A 16,638-nucleotide genomic window follows, 5' to 3' on the forward strand; every position below is an offset into this window, starting at 1 on the left:
CCAGAAGCCGCGTTCCCCAGGGCCAGCTGCTGTGGGACGGCGCTGCTTACGGGGCTGGCTGGGCTCCAGCTCCCGGCCGCTATATATGCGGGAGAAGGGGGAGCTGGGCTGCAGGCAGAGCTGGAGACGCCTGGTTTAGCAAGCTCTCGTGCTTTTCTCAGAGCCGGAGGAATCGCAGCGTGCCAAGATGTGCAAAGGACTAGCCGCGCTGCCCCACACGTGCCTGGAGAGGTGAGAGCCGCCTGGCGTCCGCGGTCGCTGGGGCAGGGGCAGGTTGTTCGCGGGGCCGTGCTGGCGCGTGCGGATACGAGTGCGAGCACAAGGGTGCCGGCTGGCCGCCGAACGCCGCGAGCGGCGGCTGGGAGCAGACGCTCGGGCTCCCCGGCTCGGGAGCTCAGGCGGAGCTCGGAGGGTGGCCGGAGGCTGCATTTTCCCAGCTGGGAGTGATGGAGCTTTAACTGTGGTGCGGCCCCGGGACAGAGCCGTCTCAGGGCAGCCGTGGAGCAGATGGTCTCGCTCCGAATCGGCGGGTGGGCAGCAAGGGGAAGGGGCTGTTTGCTGTCGGGCACTCTAGCGAGATGCTGCTGGTGGTTTAGACCCTGCGGCTGGGCGAGCCCTGATCCTAGCCCCGGCTGCGCCTGTCTGGCTTGGAAACCCGTGCCGCGGAAAGGCAGCAACCAGCACTGGTCCAGGGCAGGGGCCAGCTGTCTCCTGGAGCAGGGCAGGCAGCTGTGTCGCTCACGGAGTGGAGGGCTGCGCTCAGGGCCCATCTCTGCCCTCCTTTCCCACCCACCACGCTAGGGAGGGCCTGCGCAGACTTGCTGCTCCCTCCCAAAAGCCCCAGAGGGGCCTCGGTGGCCCGGGACCCCTTGCACAGGGCAGCGGGGCTGGAGCCTCACGTGGAGCCGTCCTGGGTGCACAGCTGCCCGGAGAGACCTGCTGTGAACCAGGTGATTCCCTTGGTTCAGCATTTTAATCCCCATGCTCAGGGGCCAGTACAGACCAGGAGAAGACAAGGGCTGTGTGTAGTCCCAGCTCAAAGAGGCTGACTGCTATTGGGGCTCCGATTTGCAACTTTAATGTTGGCATGGGGAAAAAACCAGGAAAGCAATTGCCCTTCTGAGATGAGAACAGTCCACGTGTGCTCAGCAACAGCCCTGGCTGTAAAGTGCCTCAAAATCCCCTTGTTTCCTGGATTTCCCTCAGCACATGGATTATCCAAACTCTGACACCTCTCACGAGATGCTGCTTTGTACAGAGAGTCCTTTCTTCCCCGTTTGCTAAGGGCCGCGTTGCCCTGCCTCGCTCATCTCAGCACACGGCACCGCGATGTTTGTTTCTGCTCCCGTTCAGGGCAGCCGGGGAAGCGGCCAGGCTAGCTGAGCCCCAACCGCAAATGTAATTCGTAGAAAAACATCTGAGATTTGAGGGATTTTTGGAAGGTGCTGTGGTCAGAACCAGAGGCACGTGCCTGTGCGAGGGTATTCACAGGGCGGCAGGTCCAACGTCGTCAGTGGGCACGGGAGCCCCGGCACGGGCGGCTGCAGGCCCTGAGGTCGGTGGTCTCCAGTCCTTCTTGTGGAGGGTCTCTGTGCTGGTGAGGCGGCCGGGGGCTTTCTGCAGGACGCGGTGCTGGCTTTGGTGGGAGGAGAGCTGGAACTGCTGCCCAAGGCTCGGGGTTTTGTGCAGGAGAGCCTCGCTGGGGGCGAACGCTCGCGGCGTTCAAACCCTTCTCTTCAGGAGGAAACTCAGTAAAGCATTTCAAATGTGAAATATCAACTGAGAGCTGCAGCTGCAAATACTCTTGTAAGGAAAACACCTTATTACTTGTCTTCAGAGGAGACCGTGGATGGCAGTGGGCATCTTGGGGGGAAGCACAGGAGAAGTCCCTCTGTGTGAGCTCAAGCTCCATCGGCGGAGCCTGAGGGTGCTTCCTTGTAAGTGAGGTAGTTTCACAAAGGCAGGAATGGCAGGCGGGCAATTCGGCATCCCTTCTGGGTACTCACTGTTCCTTGCAGCCTTATCCTGGGGAGGCAGTGGGAAACACACAGGCCTATAGATGTGAGGTATGGGGAGACCTGGGACACCTCCAGCTGTGTTCATCCAAGGCTTTGCAGCTGCCCTGTTGATCACAGCACTGGAAAGATGCAGTCTTTACTGCTTTTTTTTTTTAAAAAAAAGGAAAAGTGCAGCTTTTATTTGTTTTAAATGTGCCACTGACTAGTCCTGCCCTCTGGTTCATATATTGGAAGGTCTCTAGCGAACCACATAGTGAACCCTGTTTACGCTCTCCATTGCTCTCATGATTTTTTTAGTCCACTGCTATAGCCCCCTTACATGTCTCTTTCGCACAGTGAAGAGTCCTAGGTGCTTAGTTGTTCCTCGAGCACAAGCTATTCCAGGTCTTCCGTCATCTTTGTGGCCCTTTTCTGAACCTTTTCCTGCTGTCCTCTGTCCTTCTGAGCTGAAGGCACTACAGAAGCACTCCTCAAGGTGTGGGTGAACCACAGATTTGTGCTATGCTGTAATGTTCCTCTTTGCTTTTTGTCATCTTTTTTCCTATTTTCTCACACTAGATTTGCTTTTTTCAGTGCCACTGCGCTGATGTTTTCGTGGACCTTTCTTATACCCCTATATTCTCACTCTCTAAAGGTAACTTAGCTTATAGCTCACCATTTTACACATGGATTTAGGATTGTTTTTTCCTAGGGCATCATTTTATATTGTTCTGTGGGAAACTTCACCAGCCACTTTACTGCCAGTCTAGCAAGACCCTCCTGCAGTGCTTCACAGTCGGTCCTTGGGTGTTTAACACGGATAATGTAGTACCTGCTGCCTGCTCGCAAACCCCCTTCCCCCCCATGCGTATGATACATTAAACAACAAGGTCCCAGCCCATGTTCCTGTAGGAGTTCCCTCATACAGGAAAACACACCTTTTATCCCTACGCTTTTATCCTGCCTTTTACTTGCTGTTTCCCATCTCGTCACCCATGAGATGACCTTTCCTCCTACAGCAGCACAGGGTCTGCGCAGCCCCTGGCAAGGATCTTGTCAAAGCTCCTCTGGAAACCCAAGGGCTGGTATCTCCTGCATCTCTCCAAGACACATGCTCGTTGGCCTCTTCAGAGAGGGCCAATACGTTTCCGAGGAATCTCTTCCTGCTGCCAAAGCTATGTTGACTCTTCTCCAATATACCATATTTGTGCATGTGTCCTCCAAGGCTGTCTATTACGGTTGCAACTAATTTGTCCATACAGGCATCAGACTTACAGCTTTATAGCTCCTTGAATCTCCCCTGCAGTCTTTTTCCCTGAGTGGCATTACATTTGGCACCTCCCTGACCTCAGATACAGCAGCAGTGTTAAGAGAGACGTTACCTGTCAGTGGCTCCATCCTCTGGGCCTTCAGGACTCCCTGGAGACCACTGTGCGGCTGGGGCAACTTGCCACTCTTTTGGCTACTCCTGCCACAACCCGTCCTGCTGCCAGAAGCAGATCCCGCACAGAGAGAGGTTTTCCTAGAGGAACAGTCCCCGACAATTTTCTGTGTGAAAGCAAACTAAAAGCAAATAAAAAATACATACTTTTTCAGCTAAAGCTTTAACTTCTTTGAGCTCCTTTTTTTTTTGTTCTGTTTTTAAGCTTGATCCCCTCCCAGCCCTCCTCTGGCAGTCTTCCTGCTCTTGATGTGTTTGAAAGAGTCCATATTTTCCTTTAATGCCTTTTGGAAGTTGTTTCTCAGACTTTTTCTTGGCTTGCTTGCTTATGTTTTTACACTTAACCTTCCACAGTTTATGGTCCTTCAATTTTTCTCACTCGGACATAGTTTCAGGGTTTTTTTTTTTTGAAGGATGCCTTTTTATTTATAGCTGCCTTTCTTATCCTCCTGTTTAGCCTTTTCTGAAGCCTTGCCTGAAAGCTGGTAATGCATCTGCTTAAGGGCTTCGGGATGGTGTCCTTAAGATGTCCTCCTCTCTCGCTAGCCCATGAATCTTCTCGGCTGCCCCTTTGCCTTTCTTTTCAACAAGCCTCCTAACTTCCATGCAGCATCCCCATTTTTCATTGGAGCACCGTGGCCAAGGATTTTTTGGGGATGTTGGATGCATTCCTGGCCCCAAGCTGCTGTGCGCCCCCACGGTGCTGGGAGCCAGGTCTGGGGGCAAGGTGGCCCAACGTGGCCACAGTGCTGCCCACAGAGGGGCTCTCCGTGTTCTTGGAGGGACAGGAACATATGGGGCATGCCAGCATCTCCACGCTGGAGATACCTCAGGCAGTGGGAGCATGAGGACCTCATCACCCTCCACCTAAGATCCCGGTCTTTCCAGGCCAGATGCAAATTTTCTTGGAAGCTCAAGCAACAGAATTTGTACCCATAACTGCTGACATTTACCAAGAAAACAGTGAGCAAATGGAGACTGCCCTTTTCCTCCTGGAAAACCATAAACAGACGGGACGCCCTCACAAATGCTGGGATTTCCTGAGAAAGCGGCGGGGAGGGGAGGGCCAGGAGCACGCACGCCCGGCGGAGGTGGCCTCAGCTGGCATCGTGCCCCGCTGCAAGCGGTGGCCGTGGAAAACCTTTCAGGGACGAGCGCTGGCCACGCAAGTCCCTCTCTGCGCGGTCACTGTGGTGCGAGCAGCCTGAGCATCCTCCGGGGTCACCCCAAGCGAGCATCCTCCGGGGTCACCCCCAGCCCAGAGCGGACGGCGGTGGCGTGGAGGTGGTCCCCCCGGCCCGCACGCCCCGCTCGCCGACGCGCAGACCGCAGCCGGCGTTAGAGAGGGGCCGGCACCAGGTTTCACGAATTCCTCGGCAGAGCCTGCGGGGTGGAAACCCAAACACAGAGGCAGTTTTACTGGAGGAGGGGGGAGGAAAAAAAAAAAAAAAAGGAATGGAAACGAAATAGCAGACATAGCGAGGGAGGGCATGTGAAAATAAACAGCGGCGAGCAGAAAAGCGAGGAGCCCCAAGGGCCCAGCCGCCGGGGAGCCAGCGCAGCCTCCCACGGGTTTGGAGACGACCCGGCCAGGCACCCTGGGGGCTCCTGGCAAAGATGGGCTATGGGGGCTCCGTCCCCCCCCACATTTCTTCCCGGGGGCGAGACGGGTCCCTGAGCTGGGTGCGCAGCTCGCTGCCTGCCATGGGCCTGCCCCACCGCGCACCGCTCTGTTTCTCGCCAAAGAGAACACTGTTAATGTCGTTTCTCTCCAAAGAGAGCACTATTATCCCCGCCGATATCTCCTCTGGGCTCATCACTATAGAAACCGAGCGCTGCGCAGACGTCCACTAATTTGGCCCCGCGCGGGTGATCCAATTAGCTCCACCACAGATGAAGACAAAGCAGAGAGATCAAGCTCAAGAGCTGCCACCGGTTCTGAGTGCGCAGCTGGAGATGCCTCAGACCTGCACCGTCAGGGCCCTGAGGGCTGTGTGTCCATGCAAAGTTATACAGCTTGGTACCTCATGAGGCCCTGGTCCTTTGCAAGGTGGCCGTGCTGGGCTTGAACATCTCACCAAGTCTCTGGCGGTGCCGGTGTCACATTGGGCAGGGACCAGCTCTGCAAATGCTGCTGACCGAGGTGGTGGGATCTGCGGGTAGCCCATCTCTTTGCTTCTCCAGCCTCCTTCTCTGCCCTGTCCAGTCTGGGCAGTGGAGGCTGCCGGGTCTGGCCCGAGTGCACCACGGCAGTGTCTCTCCTTGGTGGCAGCAAGGGGCTCAGGGACAGCTGGGTTGGTGCCCTCCCCACCTGACCTGCTCTTTTTTTCTCCTCTACAGAGCCAAGGAGATCAAGACCAAGTTGGGCACGCTCCTCCAGAAGCCTGACTCGACCATTGACTTCATCATCCCCTACCCGGAGAAGCCAGAGAAGCCAGCCAAAGCCCAGAAGTGAGTACTTCCCGCGTGACGTGGCCAACGAGCAAGGCAGAGGCCGCTGGAGCTGGCAGCCCCAGCAGAGCCGCGCGGCTGGGGTGGGCTGCGCTGCACTGCTCCCCGTGCTGCAGCATCCCGCGGCGGCTCAGCCCACACCACCAGTCCTCTGCCCTGACTGTCCCAGGACACCACCACCAGCCCTGGCAGTTGAGTGCTGTAGGGAGGCATATGGCTCGCAAGCTGTTGAGGGGCCTAAATCATCATACCAGTGCCTTTGAGTGCTGAGAGGTGTGCTGGGAGTACTGGGGGCCGAGGCATGGACCTTCCTTCCCTGCAGTAGGGCAGGATACAGAGATATTTCACGTCTGCTCCTTCTGATCTTGTAGCTCCCGCAGTCGGCTGCTTCAGGGAGGGCCAGCTAGTGCTTTCGCAAGGAGCATCCCCATGCCTTGTGGCTCCAGCACTTTTCTGGCACACAGGTGGTGCAGACTCAAGCCCTTTTGGAAAAAGGAGGAACTAAAATCCAGCTACAGATGGTCAGGGCAGGCACAGTAGGGTATTATGGAAAGGTGGCTCATGGCACGTTCCTCATGACCTGCACACTGGGTGCAGAGAATTACGCCATGGCAGCATGAGCAATGTCAGGCAATATAGTCTTTTGGAAACCAGATTGCTCAGGGAAATTCAATTTACTTTTGATGAGATTTCACCTTCATTTGATAAAAGTTACTCCAGAGGCACAAGGCACTTAGACATCTGAGTCATTTGCCTCAGGTTATTGTGACGTTACCATCCAGAAACCGTCAGCTTTGTTCAGCATCACTGTGCAGCAGCAGGGTGGTGGTTTCAGGCCAGCAGCGCGTGTCCCAGACCTCGGACATGCAGCGCTCTGGACACACTGCTTTGCTCTAGGCGGCTCCATGAAGATGGCACATCCTTGCTGTGTTGTTTTCATCCTGAGCCTCTGCTGTCCCGCACCAGGCTGGTTTAAGAGAAGAGCAAAGCAGAGGAACAGTTAGAGAGGCTGATGGTTTGGTCTGTAGGAATAACAGTTCAAAAGACTGAGACACACGTTAGGAGGCAAAATAAACCTTTAACGGAAATTTTAGCTTAAACCAAAAAGCAGGATTCCTTCCTAGATGTAGGGTGATAGCCTCATCCAGGATTTTTCCAGCCTAACAGCAAGTGTGGGCATCCAGGGTCCCCAGAGCTACCAGCACACCTGAGCCGTGATGCTGGTGGCTCTTGTAATATCTCATAGCCGTGCTGCCACACAAATGCAGACGATGACCCTCCTGGAGACAGGCATCCATCCCTGGGAGTTGCTCCCCTTCCTTGAGGTGCCCCTAAGCAAAAAGGGGTTGTGATGTTCTCAAGATAACCAATGCTACACGTACCTCCTGGCTTGAGGTGCCACCAAACCTCACACACAGTGCTGGAGAACACGTGGCACCTTTGGATGCTCTTCCAGGCAGTGGTCAGACCCAGCTGGGCTGCGGGCTGTGCTTTGGAGGAATGTCCTTCTCCTTGTTACTCTGTGGGTTTTTGGAGGTGGGGGATTTCTGCATCAGAAGGCCAGCAAGTGCTATAGACTTTTAAATAAGAACATACATTTTGGATTTTCTCTCCCAGGAGCTCTTCACCAAGTTTCTCTTTCTGCTAAAAATCACAGCTTAAGTTTTCTCGTCCCACTCCCCACAATCTCTTTCAGTCCAGCCAGCATTAGTCTAAAAATGATAACTCCAAAAAGAGATTGCTGACATAAACCAAAAGGTTGAAGTCACAACTCTCAGGTGAACGTAGGCAAACGTGCCACCTATGTTCACGCTCATGCTAGTCTGCAGAAAGCTGCACACGTTTTTCAGGTGGCCACTGTGCTATCAGCGAAGCGTCTGCATGCTGCTCCTACAACTGCAGCATCAGCCGGTAAGAGCTGCCCGAGGCAAGGCAGGAGGAGGAGGGCAACTGTTTGGCAGTGCATTTTGCTCTCAGTCACTGCCATGCCTCTGTGAAGAAGACACATTTGTCCCCATTATTTGTCCCTGCTGAAAAACCAGAGTGCATACTCACTGCCTGCTAGCTGGAGGAGTTGTTTTCTCCTGCATTTTATTGTTGCTCAGCCCAGCTGTCATTCATCAATGAGCATCTCAGTCTCAGTTAATACGATCCCTGGGACATTCAGCTACTGCAAAAGTGAATTTTCTAATTTCCAGGAAATCTGGATTCTTGGGTTGTATCAGGCCACTACAGTGAGGTGCTTTTCCTTGCACTTACCTGGGGGTGAAGGGACAAGAAAAAGTTCTCGCAGGGAGAGCAGGGGTGCCTGGCTTGGGAAAGACAGGCATAAACCCGGGGTGGGGGGGTGTAGGGCGGTGATGATCCTTGATGTGAGTGTGAACATGTTTCAGGATCCAGAAAATGAATTATCCCTCATCATGGGCCCTTACTGCTGGGTGCTGACAGGTTGATGGCAAAAGGGCACCTGATACATAACCTGAGCAAACTTTGCATTTCTGCCCATCTTTTCTTTACCCTGGAGCTGCCGCGGCAGGGCAGGCCGACCAGATAGGAACCCACAGGGAAAGACCAAGACGCGCTCGGTCAGACCAAGGGTTGTCTCCCTCGGTGTCCTGCCTCTGCCGGGGGCTGACAGCAGATGCCTCGGAAGAGGAAGAGCAGGCCAAGCAGATAGGATAATCGCCACGGATGTGCTCCCTGCTTTTCAGCCATTCCAGACGATGGAGGCTCTCGGCTCAGGTGCCATATCCCGGGCCTTAGCGACTAACCTCGGTAGATCCTCTCCCAGGCACTTCCCTGCCTTCTTCCCGAGCCACCCCGAGGACTTCACCACGGTCCTCCCTCAGCACTTCCCACCCCACGGACCCTGTGCCATTCCCGGGGTGAGGGGTGGCTGCTGCGGCCACGGTCCTCCCCAAGCCTTTTCCTGGGACAACAACCCGAGGGGGCCAGAGCCACACACTGCTCCTGTGGTACCAGCGGAGCAGCAGTTTATGCAGGAGCACGCGGTAGAGCGAGATGGAGAACATGTTTCCCTAGTAGTTCCTGTCCTTGCATCTTTCTCCTGACTGCTGAGCACAGATGTGCTTTCTCCTCTGACCTCCCCACCACTGACCCCAGGACCTGGCCCGGGGGGGCCGTCTGCCCGCTCAGGGGCCGCTCTGTGCGACGACGCTTCGAGCGGCACGTAGGGAGCGAGGCCCAGCCCCGAGGCGACGTCTGGAGCCGGGGGTGGGGGTGAGCAGGGGCAGGGCGGCAGTCGGGTGGCCGTTAGCTCCGCGTGGCACAGCAGCTCCGCGCGTGCCCGCACCTCCAGACCGGCACCATTCCTCACGGCCCGCTCCTCGCCGGAGGGGGCAGGGCCCGTCTGCGCCAGCCCAAACCGGTGCCTGCGATCAGGAGATGGCACCGCTGACTGGGGGGGGGCGGGGAACAGGCCCTCACACCCTCCTCAGTCTGGTTTAAGCTACACCTGGGCAGACCTGGCAGGCTGCTGCTGTGCCCAGACTGTGCTGCCGCTGGGAGCATTGCCCTGCTTTTAACAGCGCGGGGCTGGCTGCAGCACCCCGGGGCTTGCGCGCCCACCTGCGCCCTCCCCTTCTCCCACCCCGCTTCGGGGCACAAAGCCGCCTCGCTTTCTGCTGTCGCGGCTCGAGAGCTGCTCGGCGGCAGGACGCAGGCTCCCGAGCGGCTCTGCGCAGCCCCCTGCCCCGGGCTCTCCCCCACGGCCTGGCCCGGAGCGACGCTCTTGCTCGCACCAGCCACAGCGTGAACGGGAAAGGACGCGGCGCCCTCCCCGCGGAGGGGGATAGTGGAAAATCTGCACCCGCCCCAGGCCCACCGCCGAAGCGCCAGGGCCGTGGGGCCACGGGCGGTCCTGCCCCTGCCCTCCCTGGGAGCAGGCACTGCTCCCATGGCTTTCCAGCCCCCGAAGCACCAGCCGACAGAAAACCCCGGCCCGCACCCAGCCACCAAGCACTCAGGGTTTCCACTTGCGCGGGAGCCGCAGCAGCGGGAGTCCTGCCCCGCCACGGGGCGTGGGAACGGGGCCGGCGGGCTGTGGGAGTGCAGGGGAGCTGACCCCCGCCGCGGCCCAGCAGGGACGCGCAGCCAAAACCATCCCATCCTCCTTCCCCCGCCCCGGGGAAGCATCCAACCCGGACACCCGCGTCCCGATGGAGACAGGCTGCTCGGGCGTCTGGGCGCGGGAAGGCGCTGGGGAATCGCAGAGGGGTCAGATGTGGGAGACGCTCGTCCCGCCACCGAGACACCGGCCGCTGGTCACGGCGGGAGGTTCGGGGACGCTTCCCAGCTGCAAAATGTCAGCAAAAGCAAAGTGCTGGGCAAGCGCAGTGCAGCAAGTCCCGGTGCAGCCTCCCAGCCCTGCACGGCACCGCTGAGCCCACCCAGGAGAGGCCCCGGCGCAGGCACCAGTGCAGCCCGCTGCTGCCTGGAGGCATCCTGCCTTCCCAGATGTGCACAGATGTGGGGACACGAAGGTGATGTGCGGTTGTGCTCGTGCTAGGCAAAGCCAGAGAGAGCTGCGAGTGACAGAGGAGATGCATTTTAGGGTGAGCCACATCTCTGCTCAAAACCCATCCCTGAGCTCCCAGGGGACTTCACCTGCATTAGCTGCAGGACCTCAGCCCTTGTCCCAGCTTTCCCAGCTGAACTGCAGGGCATGCAGATACTTGGCTTATCCTAAAGACGAAGATGTCGTATGCTGCAATTCAGTCCCCACCACCACCTCCCTCTGGGTAAACTAACTGCACAAAACTGCTCCCTGCAACCCACTGCCCCAGTTCTGCAACAATCGTCATAGCTCTTTACTCCATCCCCCGCCCCCCCGATTTTTAAAGAAACATATCAATTTAAAAAAGCCCACACCCCTGTGCTGCAAGCATGGACTACCTGTTTTTTTTTTTCTTTCCTCCCGTTAGGCCATCGCCAGAGGAGGCTTTGCAGTGGCGTGATTCCCTGGAGAAGCTCCTGCAAAACACCTGTAAGTTCACATCGTCACCCTGCCCCCCTGCGCGGGGGGTCCTGCGCGTCAGCCTCATGCCCGTCTGTGGCATGTTTCCCCCCTTCCAAGGCTAGTTTCGTGGTGCAGCACGTCCACCGTTTCCCCAGGATCCCAGAGGCATCAGGGCCGCCGGTGTTGCGGAGTGATGAGCTGGCCTGGGGAAAGCGCTTTTGGGTCCCGCGCCACCCCCGGGGGACACACCAATCCCACCCCACAGCCCTGCTTGGCCCATCCCAAGCTTGGCCTGGCATCCCTTCCCGCCATGCACGCCGCTGCTCCCCGCTCCCCGTCCGTCCCTGCCCGGTGCACGGCGCTCAGCGGCCCCGCGCTCCCCTGCAGACGGGCTCGCCAGCTTCAGCAGCTTCCTGCGCTCCGAGTTCAGCGAGGAGAACGTCGAGTTCTGGGTGGCCTGCGAGGACTACAAGAAAACCAAGTCTCCTGCGAAGATGGCAGAGAAGGCCAAGAAGATATACGAGGAGTTCATCCAGACAGAGGCACCTAAGGAGGTCAGTGCCCCGGGGGCCGGGGACGAGGGGCAGCCCTGATGGGCTGGATTCCCCCAGCACCCCCGGCCGCACACTCAGCAGCTCCCCAGAGCCGCCTTTGCCGGGCTAGCGCCTGTTGCGGGAGCTTCCAGCACACAGCCAGTCCCCCTCCCTAGGGAGGGTCTGCTGCCAGGCAGCTTACGCTGACATTAATCTTAAAGCATAGCAGCTTTTACTGTAGTCTTCCCCTCAAAACTACCCACACTGCAGAAGAGACCTCATCTGTCACTACAGATTTGTCCCCCAAATAAGCCAGGCTGGTTCACTCGCTCCCCATAATCTTTACCCAGTTGTTGGTGGGAGAGAGCAGGCTGGGGAGATGCCCATCACCTCCGCTCAGGGAGGCCAGAGTCATCATCACTCTTACACTCCCGTCACAGGTGAATATTGACCACTTCACCAGAGCTGTGACCATGAAGAACCTGGTGGAGCCATCAGTGGGCAGCTTTGACATGGCCCAGAAGAGGATCTTTGCCCTGATGGAGAAGGACTCCCTGCCCAGATTCGTGCGGTCGGAGTTTTATCAGGAGCTGATCAAGTAGCAGCGCGGCCAGGCTGTGCGAGGCACTCCCCACGAGCAATCCCACCGCTTCTGTCTGATCGCTTTCCCCTTCTCCTCTTGCTGCTTTGCTTTCTCAATGACACCCTAAAAGGGCATCCAGGAGTGTTGCTAAACTTTTCTCCCAGTGCTTTGGACCCCATCAGAGATGCCTCTCTTACAGTCTCTGTCCTCTCTTATCAGAAGACCAATTAGCAGAAACATCTGGTGAACCTCCCCTGGATGGTGGGTGGGGGCACTGGAAGCAGCTGAGCAGCCGATACCAGCTGTGACCCCACAGCAGCTGGAGCACCGGGGCCAGGGCCAGGGCCAGGGCTGGGGCCGGGGCCGGGGCCAGGGCCAGGCAGCGCTTTTCTGGGGCTGCGACGCTCATCTTCATTCGGAGGTTTTCAGATGCCAGCCTCCGCCCTGCAGGCCCCATCTCAGCGCTGCTGGAGGGGTCCTGGGTGCTGGGTTTAACCCAGGCAAACCGGGTTTAGCCCAGGCAAACTGCCCTGCCTGCCCCTCCAGCCGCCCTGACCCCCAGCGCGCTGGTCCCCTGCGCATATGTTTCTGCTGCAAACTCCTGCCCCGTTTGGGCCGTGGCGCGCGCAGGCGCTGGCCCGTGTTCGCACGTGCGGGGCGAGGGCTGGTGCCTGCAGCGGCTCTGGGATTGTTTCTCTGACTTGGCTGCTTTTCTGAAGCTGCTGGGACACGACCTGTATTTTTCCCAGGTTTGCCCGCGTCGCTGCTCCGGCCCAGGCGCTTTCCCTCCTGGCAGCTTCCCGGGTGTCGCCGGGGCTGCCCTGGGTGCTGCGGACGTGCTCCCAACCCCGGCTGAGCCCCGCGGGTTTGCAGCCCCGGGGACCGTGGCAGGTCATAGCCAAGCACCGGCTCTAGCGTGTCTTCAGAAAACGGCCGTTCAGCAGACGCAGCCGGGTGAAGCAAAGGCGACAGACGGAGGTTACATCCGTAGGGAAGGGAGGGAGCTGTGAAACCGTGCCCCAGCCCGCAGGCAGAGCGGCATGCGGCGCGCCTCACCGAGCGGCCCCGCCTGGGAGCTGCCGGCCCGACGGCCCGAAGGCTGCGCCCCGGAGGCCGTAAGAGGGGTAAAACCAAATCTGTCCGTTCAAAACGCTGGGACTGTTTAGCAAAGCAGGCCTCCTGCCTGCTCCAGCCACTCGCATTAGTTACTGCTCATAACTTCCAGGCTGCCCCATCCCCGGTGCCTACGCACAGCCCCGAGCAGCGCTGCCGAGGCGGCTGCCGGCGCGCTCGGATGCACGTCTGCGGCTGCAGCTGCAGCTGCCGCAGCCTCCCCTGCCAGCTGCTTCTCTCTGTAGTGGGCACGCCGAAGCGATGCTTCTGCACAAACCCCAGCGAGGGCAATCAGTTAGATGAGGGAGCAAAACCATGCTGGGGGGAAAAAAAGCTGCTGATTGGAACTGTCCCGATCCAATTCTGAAAAGGAAAAAAAAAAAAAGACAAAAACATTTGAAAGATGAAGAATAAAACCCTGTCTTGAACAGATGGCAAACTCTGCTGAGTTTGTGAAGCCTGCTCCTCTCTCTTCAGTCCCCTCCAGGCTGCCCAAGGCATGTGTTTTTAAGGCGGTCTCTTAAAAAGACCAGTTCTTTGCAAATTATGCAAATCCAGCCCACTTTGCTGACAGAAGGTATCACATCTGACAACAGGGCGAAGGCATGCATAGAAGGAAGCTGGGGGTCTCATTTCAATCTCGACCTCGTGAGTTCTCTGATGTGACCGTAGTAAGTCCTTGGGGTCTGAAAGTGTCATCCCTGGGATGAGCTCCTGGTGCGGCCACCGCAGGCCCACGCCTTGCGGTGAGCATGCTGTGTGGCTCCACCTGCACAGCAAGCAATCCAACGTATCTATCCAAAATATATGTGATTACACTTCCAGGAGGCCTCTCATCCACCCTCAGACGGCTCTACCCAAACTACAAATCATGAGACTCCACGCAAAATGCAATAACATAAACAATGGGTTTGCCAACCTCTTAAAGACTTGAAAAATCTGATCAAAACCCCAGCAGCCCCAAATATTTACACGTTGTCACTATGGTGATGAATAAAAATACAGCTCTAGCTGCAGGAAGTGGGCTGCACTTTCCAGGCGGCGTTGGGGAGGCAGAGGAAAGATGAAGGACATCCCAAATGCACTCTGCGCATGGGCTTTTTTTCTCCCCAGCAAATGGCCTGGGAAAGTTGGTGCTTGAGCAGCAGCAGGCAATGCTCACTGAGCATTTCTGGGGGCGAGCATGGGGTCGGCTTGGGCTGCCACGGATCACCAGAGCCGCGATGGGGCCAATGCATGGCAGGAGGGCCCCAGGCAGGTAACACCTCTGCCGTGAGAAAGTGCAAGTCCAGCCTTCAAAACGGCGTGGGGTCTCCCTAGCAGCGTTTGCTGCCTGGAGCCAGTGTACGACGAGTAAGAGGCAAGAACAGGGCTTAGAGCAAGAGGATAGGCTGGTCTAGCAGTTGTAATACAGGGTATTCCCGCTGCCTCTGGGCCATCTGTGGGCTCTGCCATGGTCCCAGCATCTTCACACAGTAGTATCACCACAACCTGGGTTCGGTGTGTTTATGCTCCTCGTTCATGGCACTACTGATAGAAATGCAAAACCAAACAGGCTTCCTTGCAGAAAGACTCATATATTTCATTTTTACTTAATAGTTCAGCACATATTTCAAGTTACTCTCATATGTTTCACAGTTAAATACCAACAGCAATACTGTAGAGAGCTGGAGTCTAGCATACGTCCCCTGCTGAAGGGTGAATTGCTGTGCGTGAGACAAACCTGAGGTGTCACGAGCTGCAACAGCGCCGCGCGGGGCAGAGAGAAAGTGTCTTGCTACGTAGGAATCGAAAAGAAAGGTGGAGGGCAGAATCAGGAGAGGTGAAGTAGCTTCTGCCGAGGCGTCAGCTGGAAATGCCAACTGAGCATCAAACGTCGGATGGAAAACATTGGCCAGGAAGCTCAAGCCAGGACTCGCTTGCGGGACGAATGCGTGGGCTCCTTGGGAGCCCGTGGGCAACCTCCTGAGGTCCATGGGAAGCGCGTCCTTGGCCGAGTTCAGAGCAGCTCTCTGCGCAGCTGTGACCGCTCCACGTCTGCACTTTGGGACGGCGGCGGTGCGTGTCGGGCAGCCCATGCCGGGACGTGCCGCGGCGCCCAGCGCGGCCGCGGCTCACGCGAGCACGGCACGAACAGCGCCCTCCCAGTGGAGGTGGCGGGAGTTGTGGTTGGGTGGCATGGGCGTTTGGCTAATTGGGTGGCAGCGGCTGCATCTACTCTGCCGCTGAGCTTTCTGAAGGCAAGAAACATTTATGGTAGGGTCAATACCAGCTATCATATTTCTGGCAGGAAATATTTCATGTATTTTGTCACTCTTGCTCTTATCAAATTAGGCATATGTATGAGCACCATACACATACTGTTACATATCTGTATCGTTATAGACATATATACGCATACACACACACATACCTACTCCTAACACTGGCACCTCGATCTCCGGTGAGTCACTGATTCAAAGTGCAGAGCAGCTGGCTAGGGCTTCGGTCTGGCGCAGAGAAGAGCCTGAGTGGATTTAGCACAACCCCCTTGGCCTTCCCCAGAGTAAAAATGAACACGCACCTCCCAAAAGACCCCCAGAAACAGCCCCTGTGCCCTCAGCCTGTGCCCTCCTCTGCAGAGCCCTGGGGCGACCCTGGCTGTCGATGCAGGTGGTGGGTCTCGTGCTCCACGTGGTGGCCAGGGGTCCCAGCCCCGCTGCCGTGGGGCAAGGCAACCCCATGCTGCAGCACGGTGGTCCCTGGTGCCCAGCTCAGCTTTGGGCATCCCCGGCTCTTGCCTGGGGCCACGGAGAGCCGAGGTCCCTGATGTGGCTTGGCCCCCCCTGCTTGCTGCTCCCCTCCCACCCTGGGCATTATTTGCTCTGTGTTATCTGGTTAATTCAGCAACCCCGATCTCCCCTGGCCTGTCAAGGCTCCCTGCATGCTGGCAGCGGGATGACCTGCCCCAGCTCAGCCTTGGCGGCTGCTGCACCACAAGGTAGCGGTGGGAGCTGCTGCGCACCGGTGGGAGCTGCTGCGCACAAGGCTGAGCACGTCCGAGCGCTCACCCAGACCCTCCCCGCACCTTGACCATGTGTTGAAGTGCCCCGGCTGGAAGGTGCCGACTGCCACGGCCAAGGATCAGACAATGGTCACCACGCGAGATGGCCTCCCTTCACAACTGAGTAGTTATTTTTCAGTTTGAAGTTCTCCTGTGTGATGTCCACTAGCAAGATCTCCATTGCATGGTGAAGACATGGGACATTGGTGTGCACTGAGGAACTGGTTATGTTAATTCATATTCCTGTACCAGTCAGTAATCCATATATAAACATATTTCTACTACTATCTTGATGAACTATTTATTTATTTTGTCTCTGTGCAGTAAGGTGCAACATTTACTCACTGCAGCAGGGAACTGAGCGAGAGCCGGCCCTGCTCACCCTGCACCCAGGCTGCCTTCAGCCAGCAGCTCCATGCAGCTGAGCTAAAATGTGTTCCCTTCTGGAGCTCTGGCCAGGAAAACATCCTCCTGGGCAAGGGGGAAAGGCTCCCCTGAG

At 57.3% G+C, this 16,638-nt stretch overlaps 1 protein-coding gene across 1 annotated transcript; it reads left to right on the top strand.

The window, feature by feature from the left end:
• The first annotated feature begins 73 nt into the window (after positions 1-73).
• Positions 74-16,426, top strand: LOC112997377 (regulator of G-protein signaling 5). The gene is made up of 5 exons (XM_026123380.2): positions 74-231; positions 5,779-5,889; positions 10,833-10,894; positions 11,255-11,421; positions 11,841-16,426. Exons 1-5 carry the CDS (start codon positions 188-190, stop codon positions 12,000-12,002), a joined length of 546 nt encoding a protein of 181 aa, XP_025979165.2. The 5' UTR covers positions 74-187; the 3' UTR covers positions 12,003-16,426.
• Positions 16,427-16,638: the final 212 nt, after the last annotated feature.

The sequence above is a fragment of the Dromaius novaehollandiae genome, chromosome 8 (assembly GCF_036370855.1).
Source record: "Dromaius novaehollandiae isolate bDroNov1 chromosome 8, bDroNov1.hap1, whole genome shotgun sequence".
NCBI lineage: Eukaryota > Metazoa > Chordata > Aves > Casuariiformes > Dromaiidae > Dromaius > Dromaius novaehollandiae.

Excerpts from the sequence above, each read along its gene's own strand:
- LOC112997377 (XM_026123380.2), top strand. The coding sequence starts at position 188 with ATGTGCAAAGGACTAGCCGCGCTGCCCCACACGTGCCTGGAGAG. Across the intron at positions 5,890-10,832 it reads AAGCCAGCCAAAGCCCAGAA|GCCATCGCCAGAGGAGGCTT; the intron begins GTGAGTACTTCC and ends TCCTCCCGTTAG. Across the intron at positions 10,895-11,254 it reads GAAGCTCCTGCAAAACACCT|ACGGGCTCGCCAGCTTCAGC; the intron begins GTAAGTTCACAT and ends GCTCCCCTGCAG.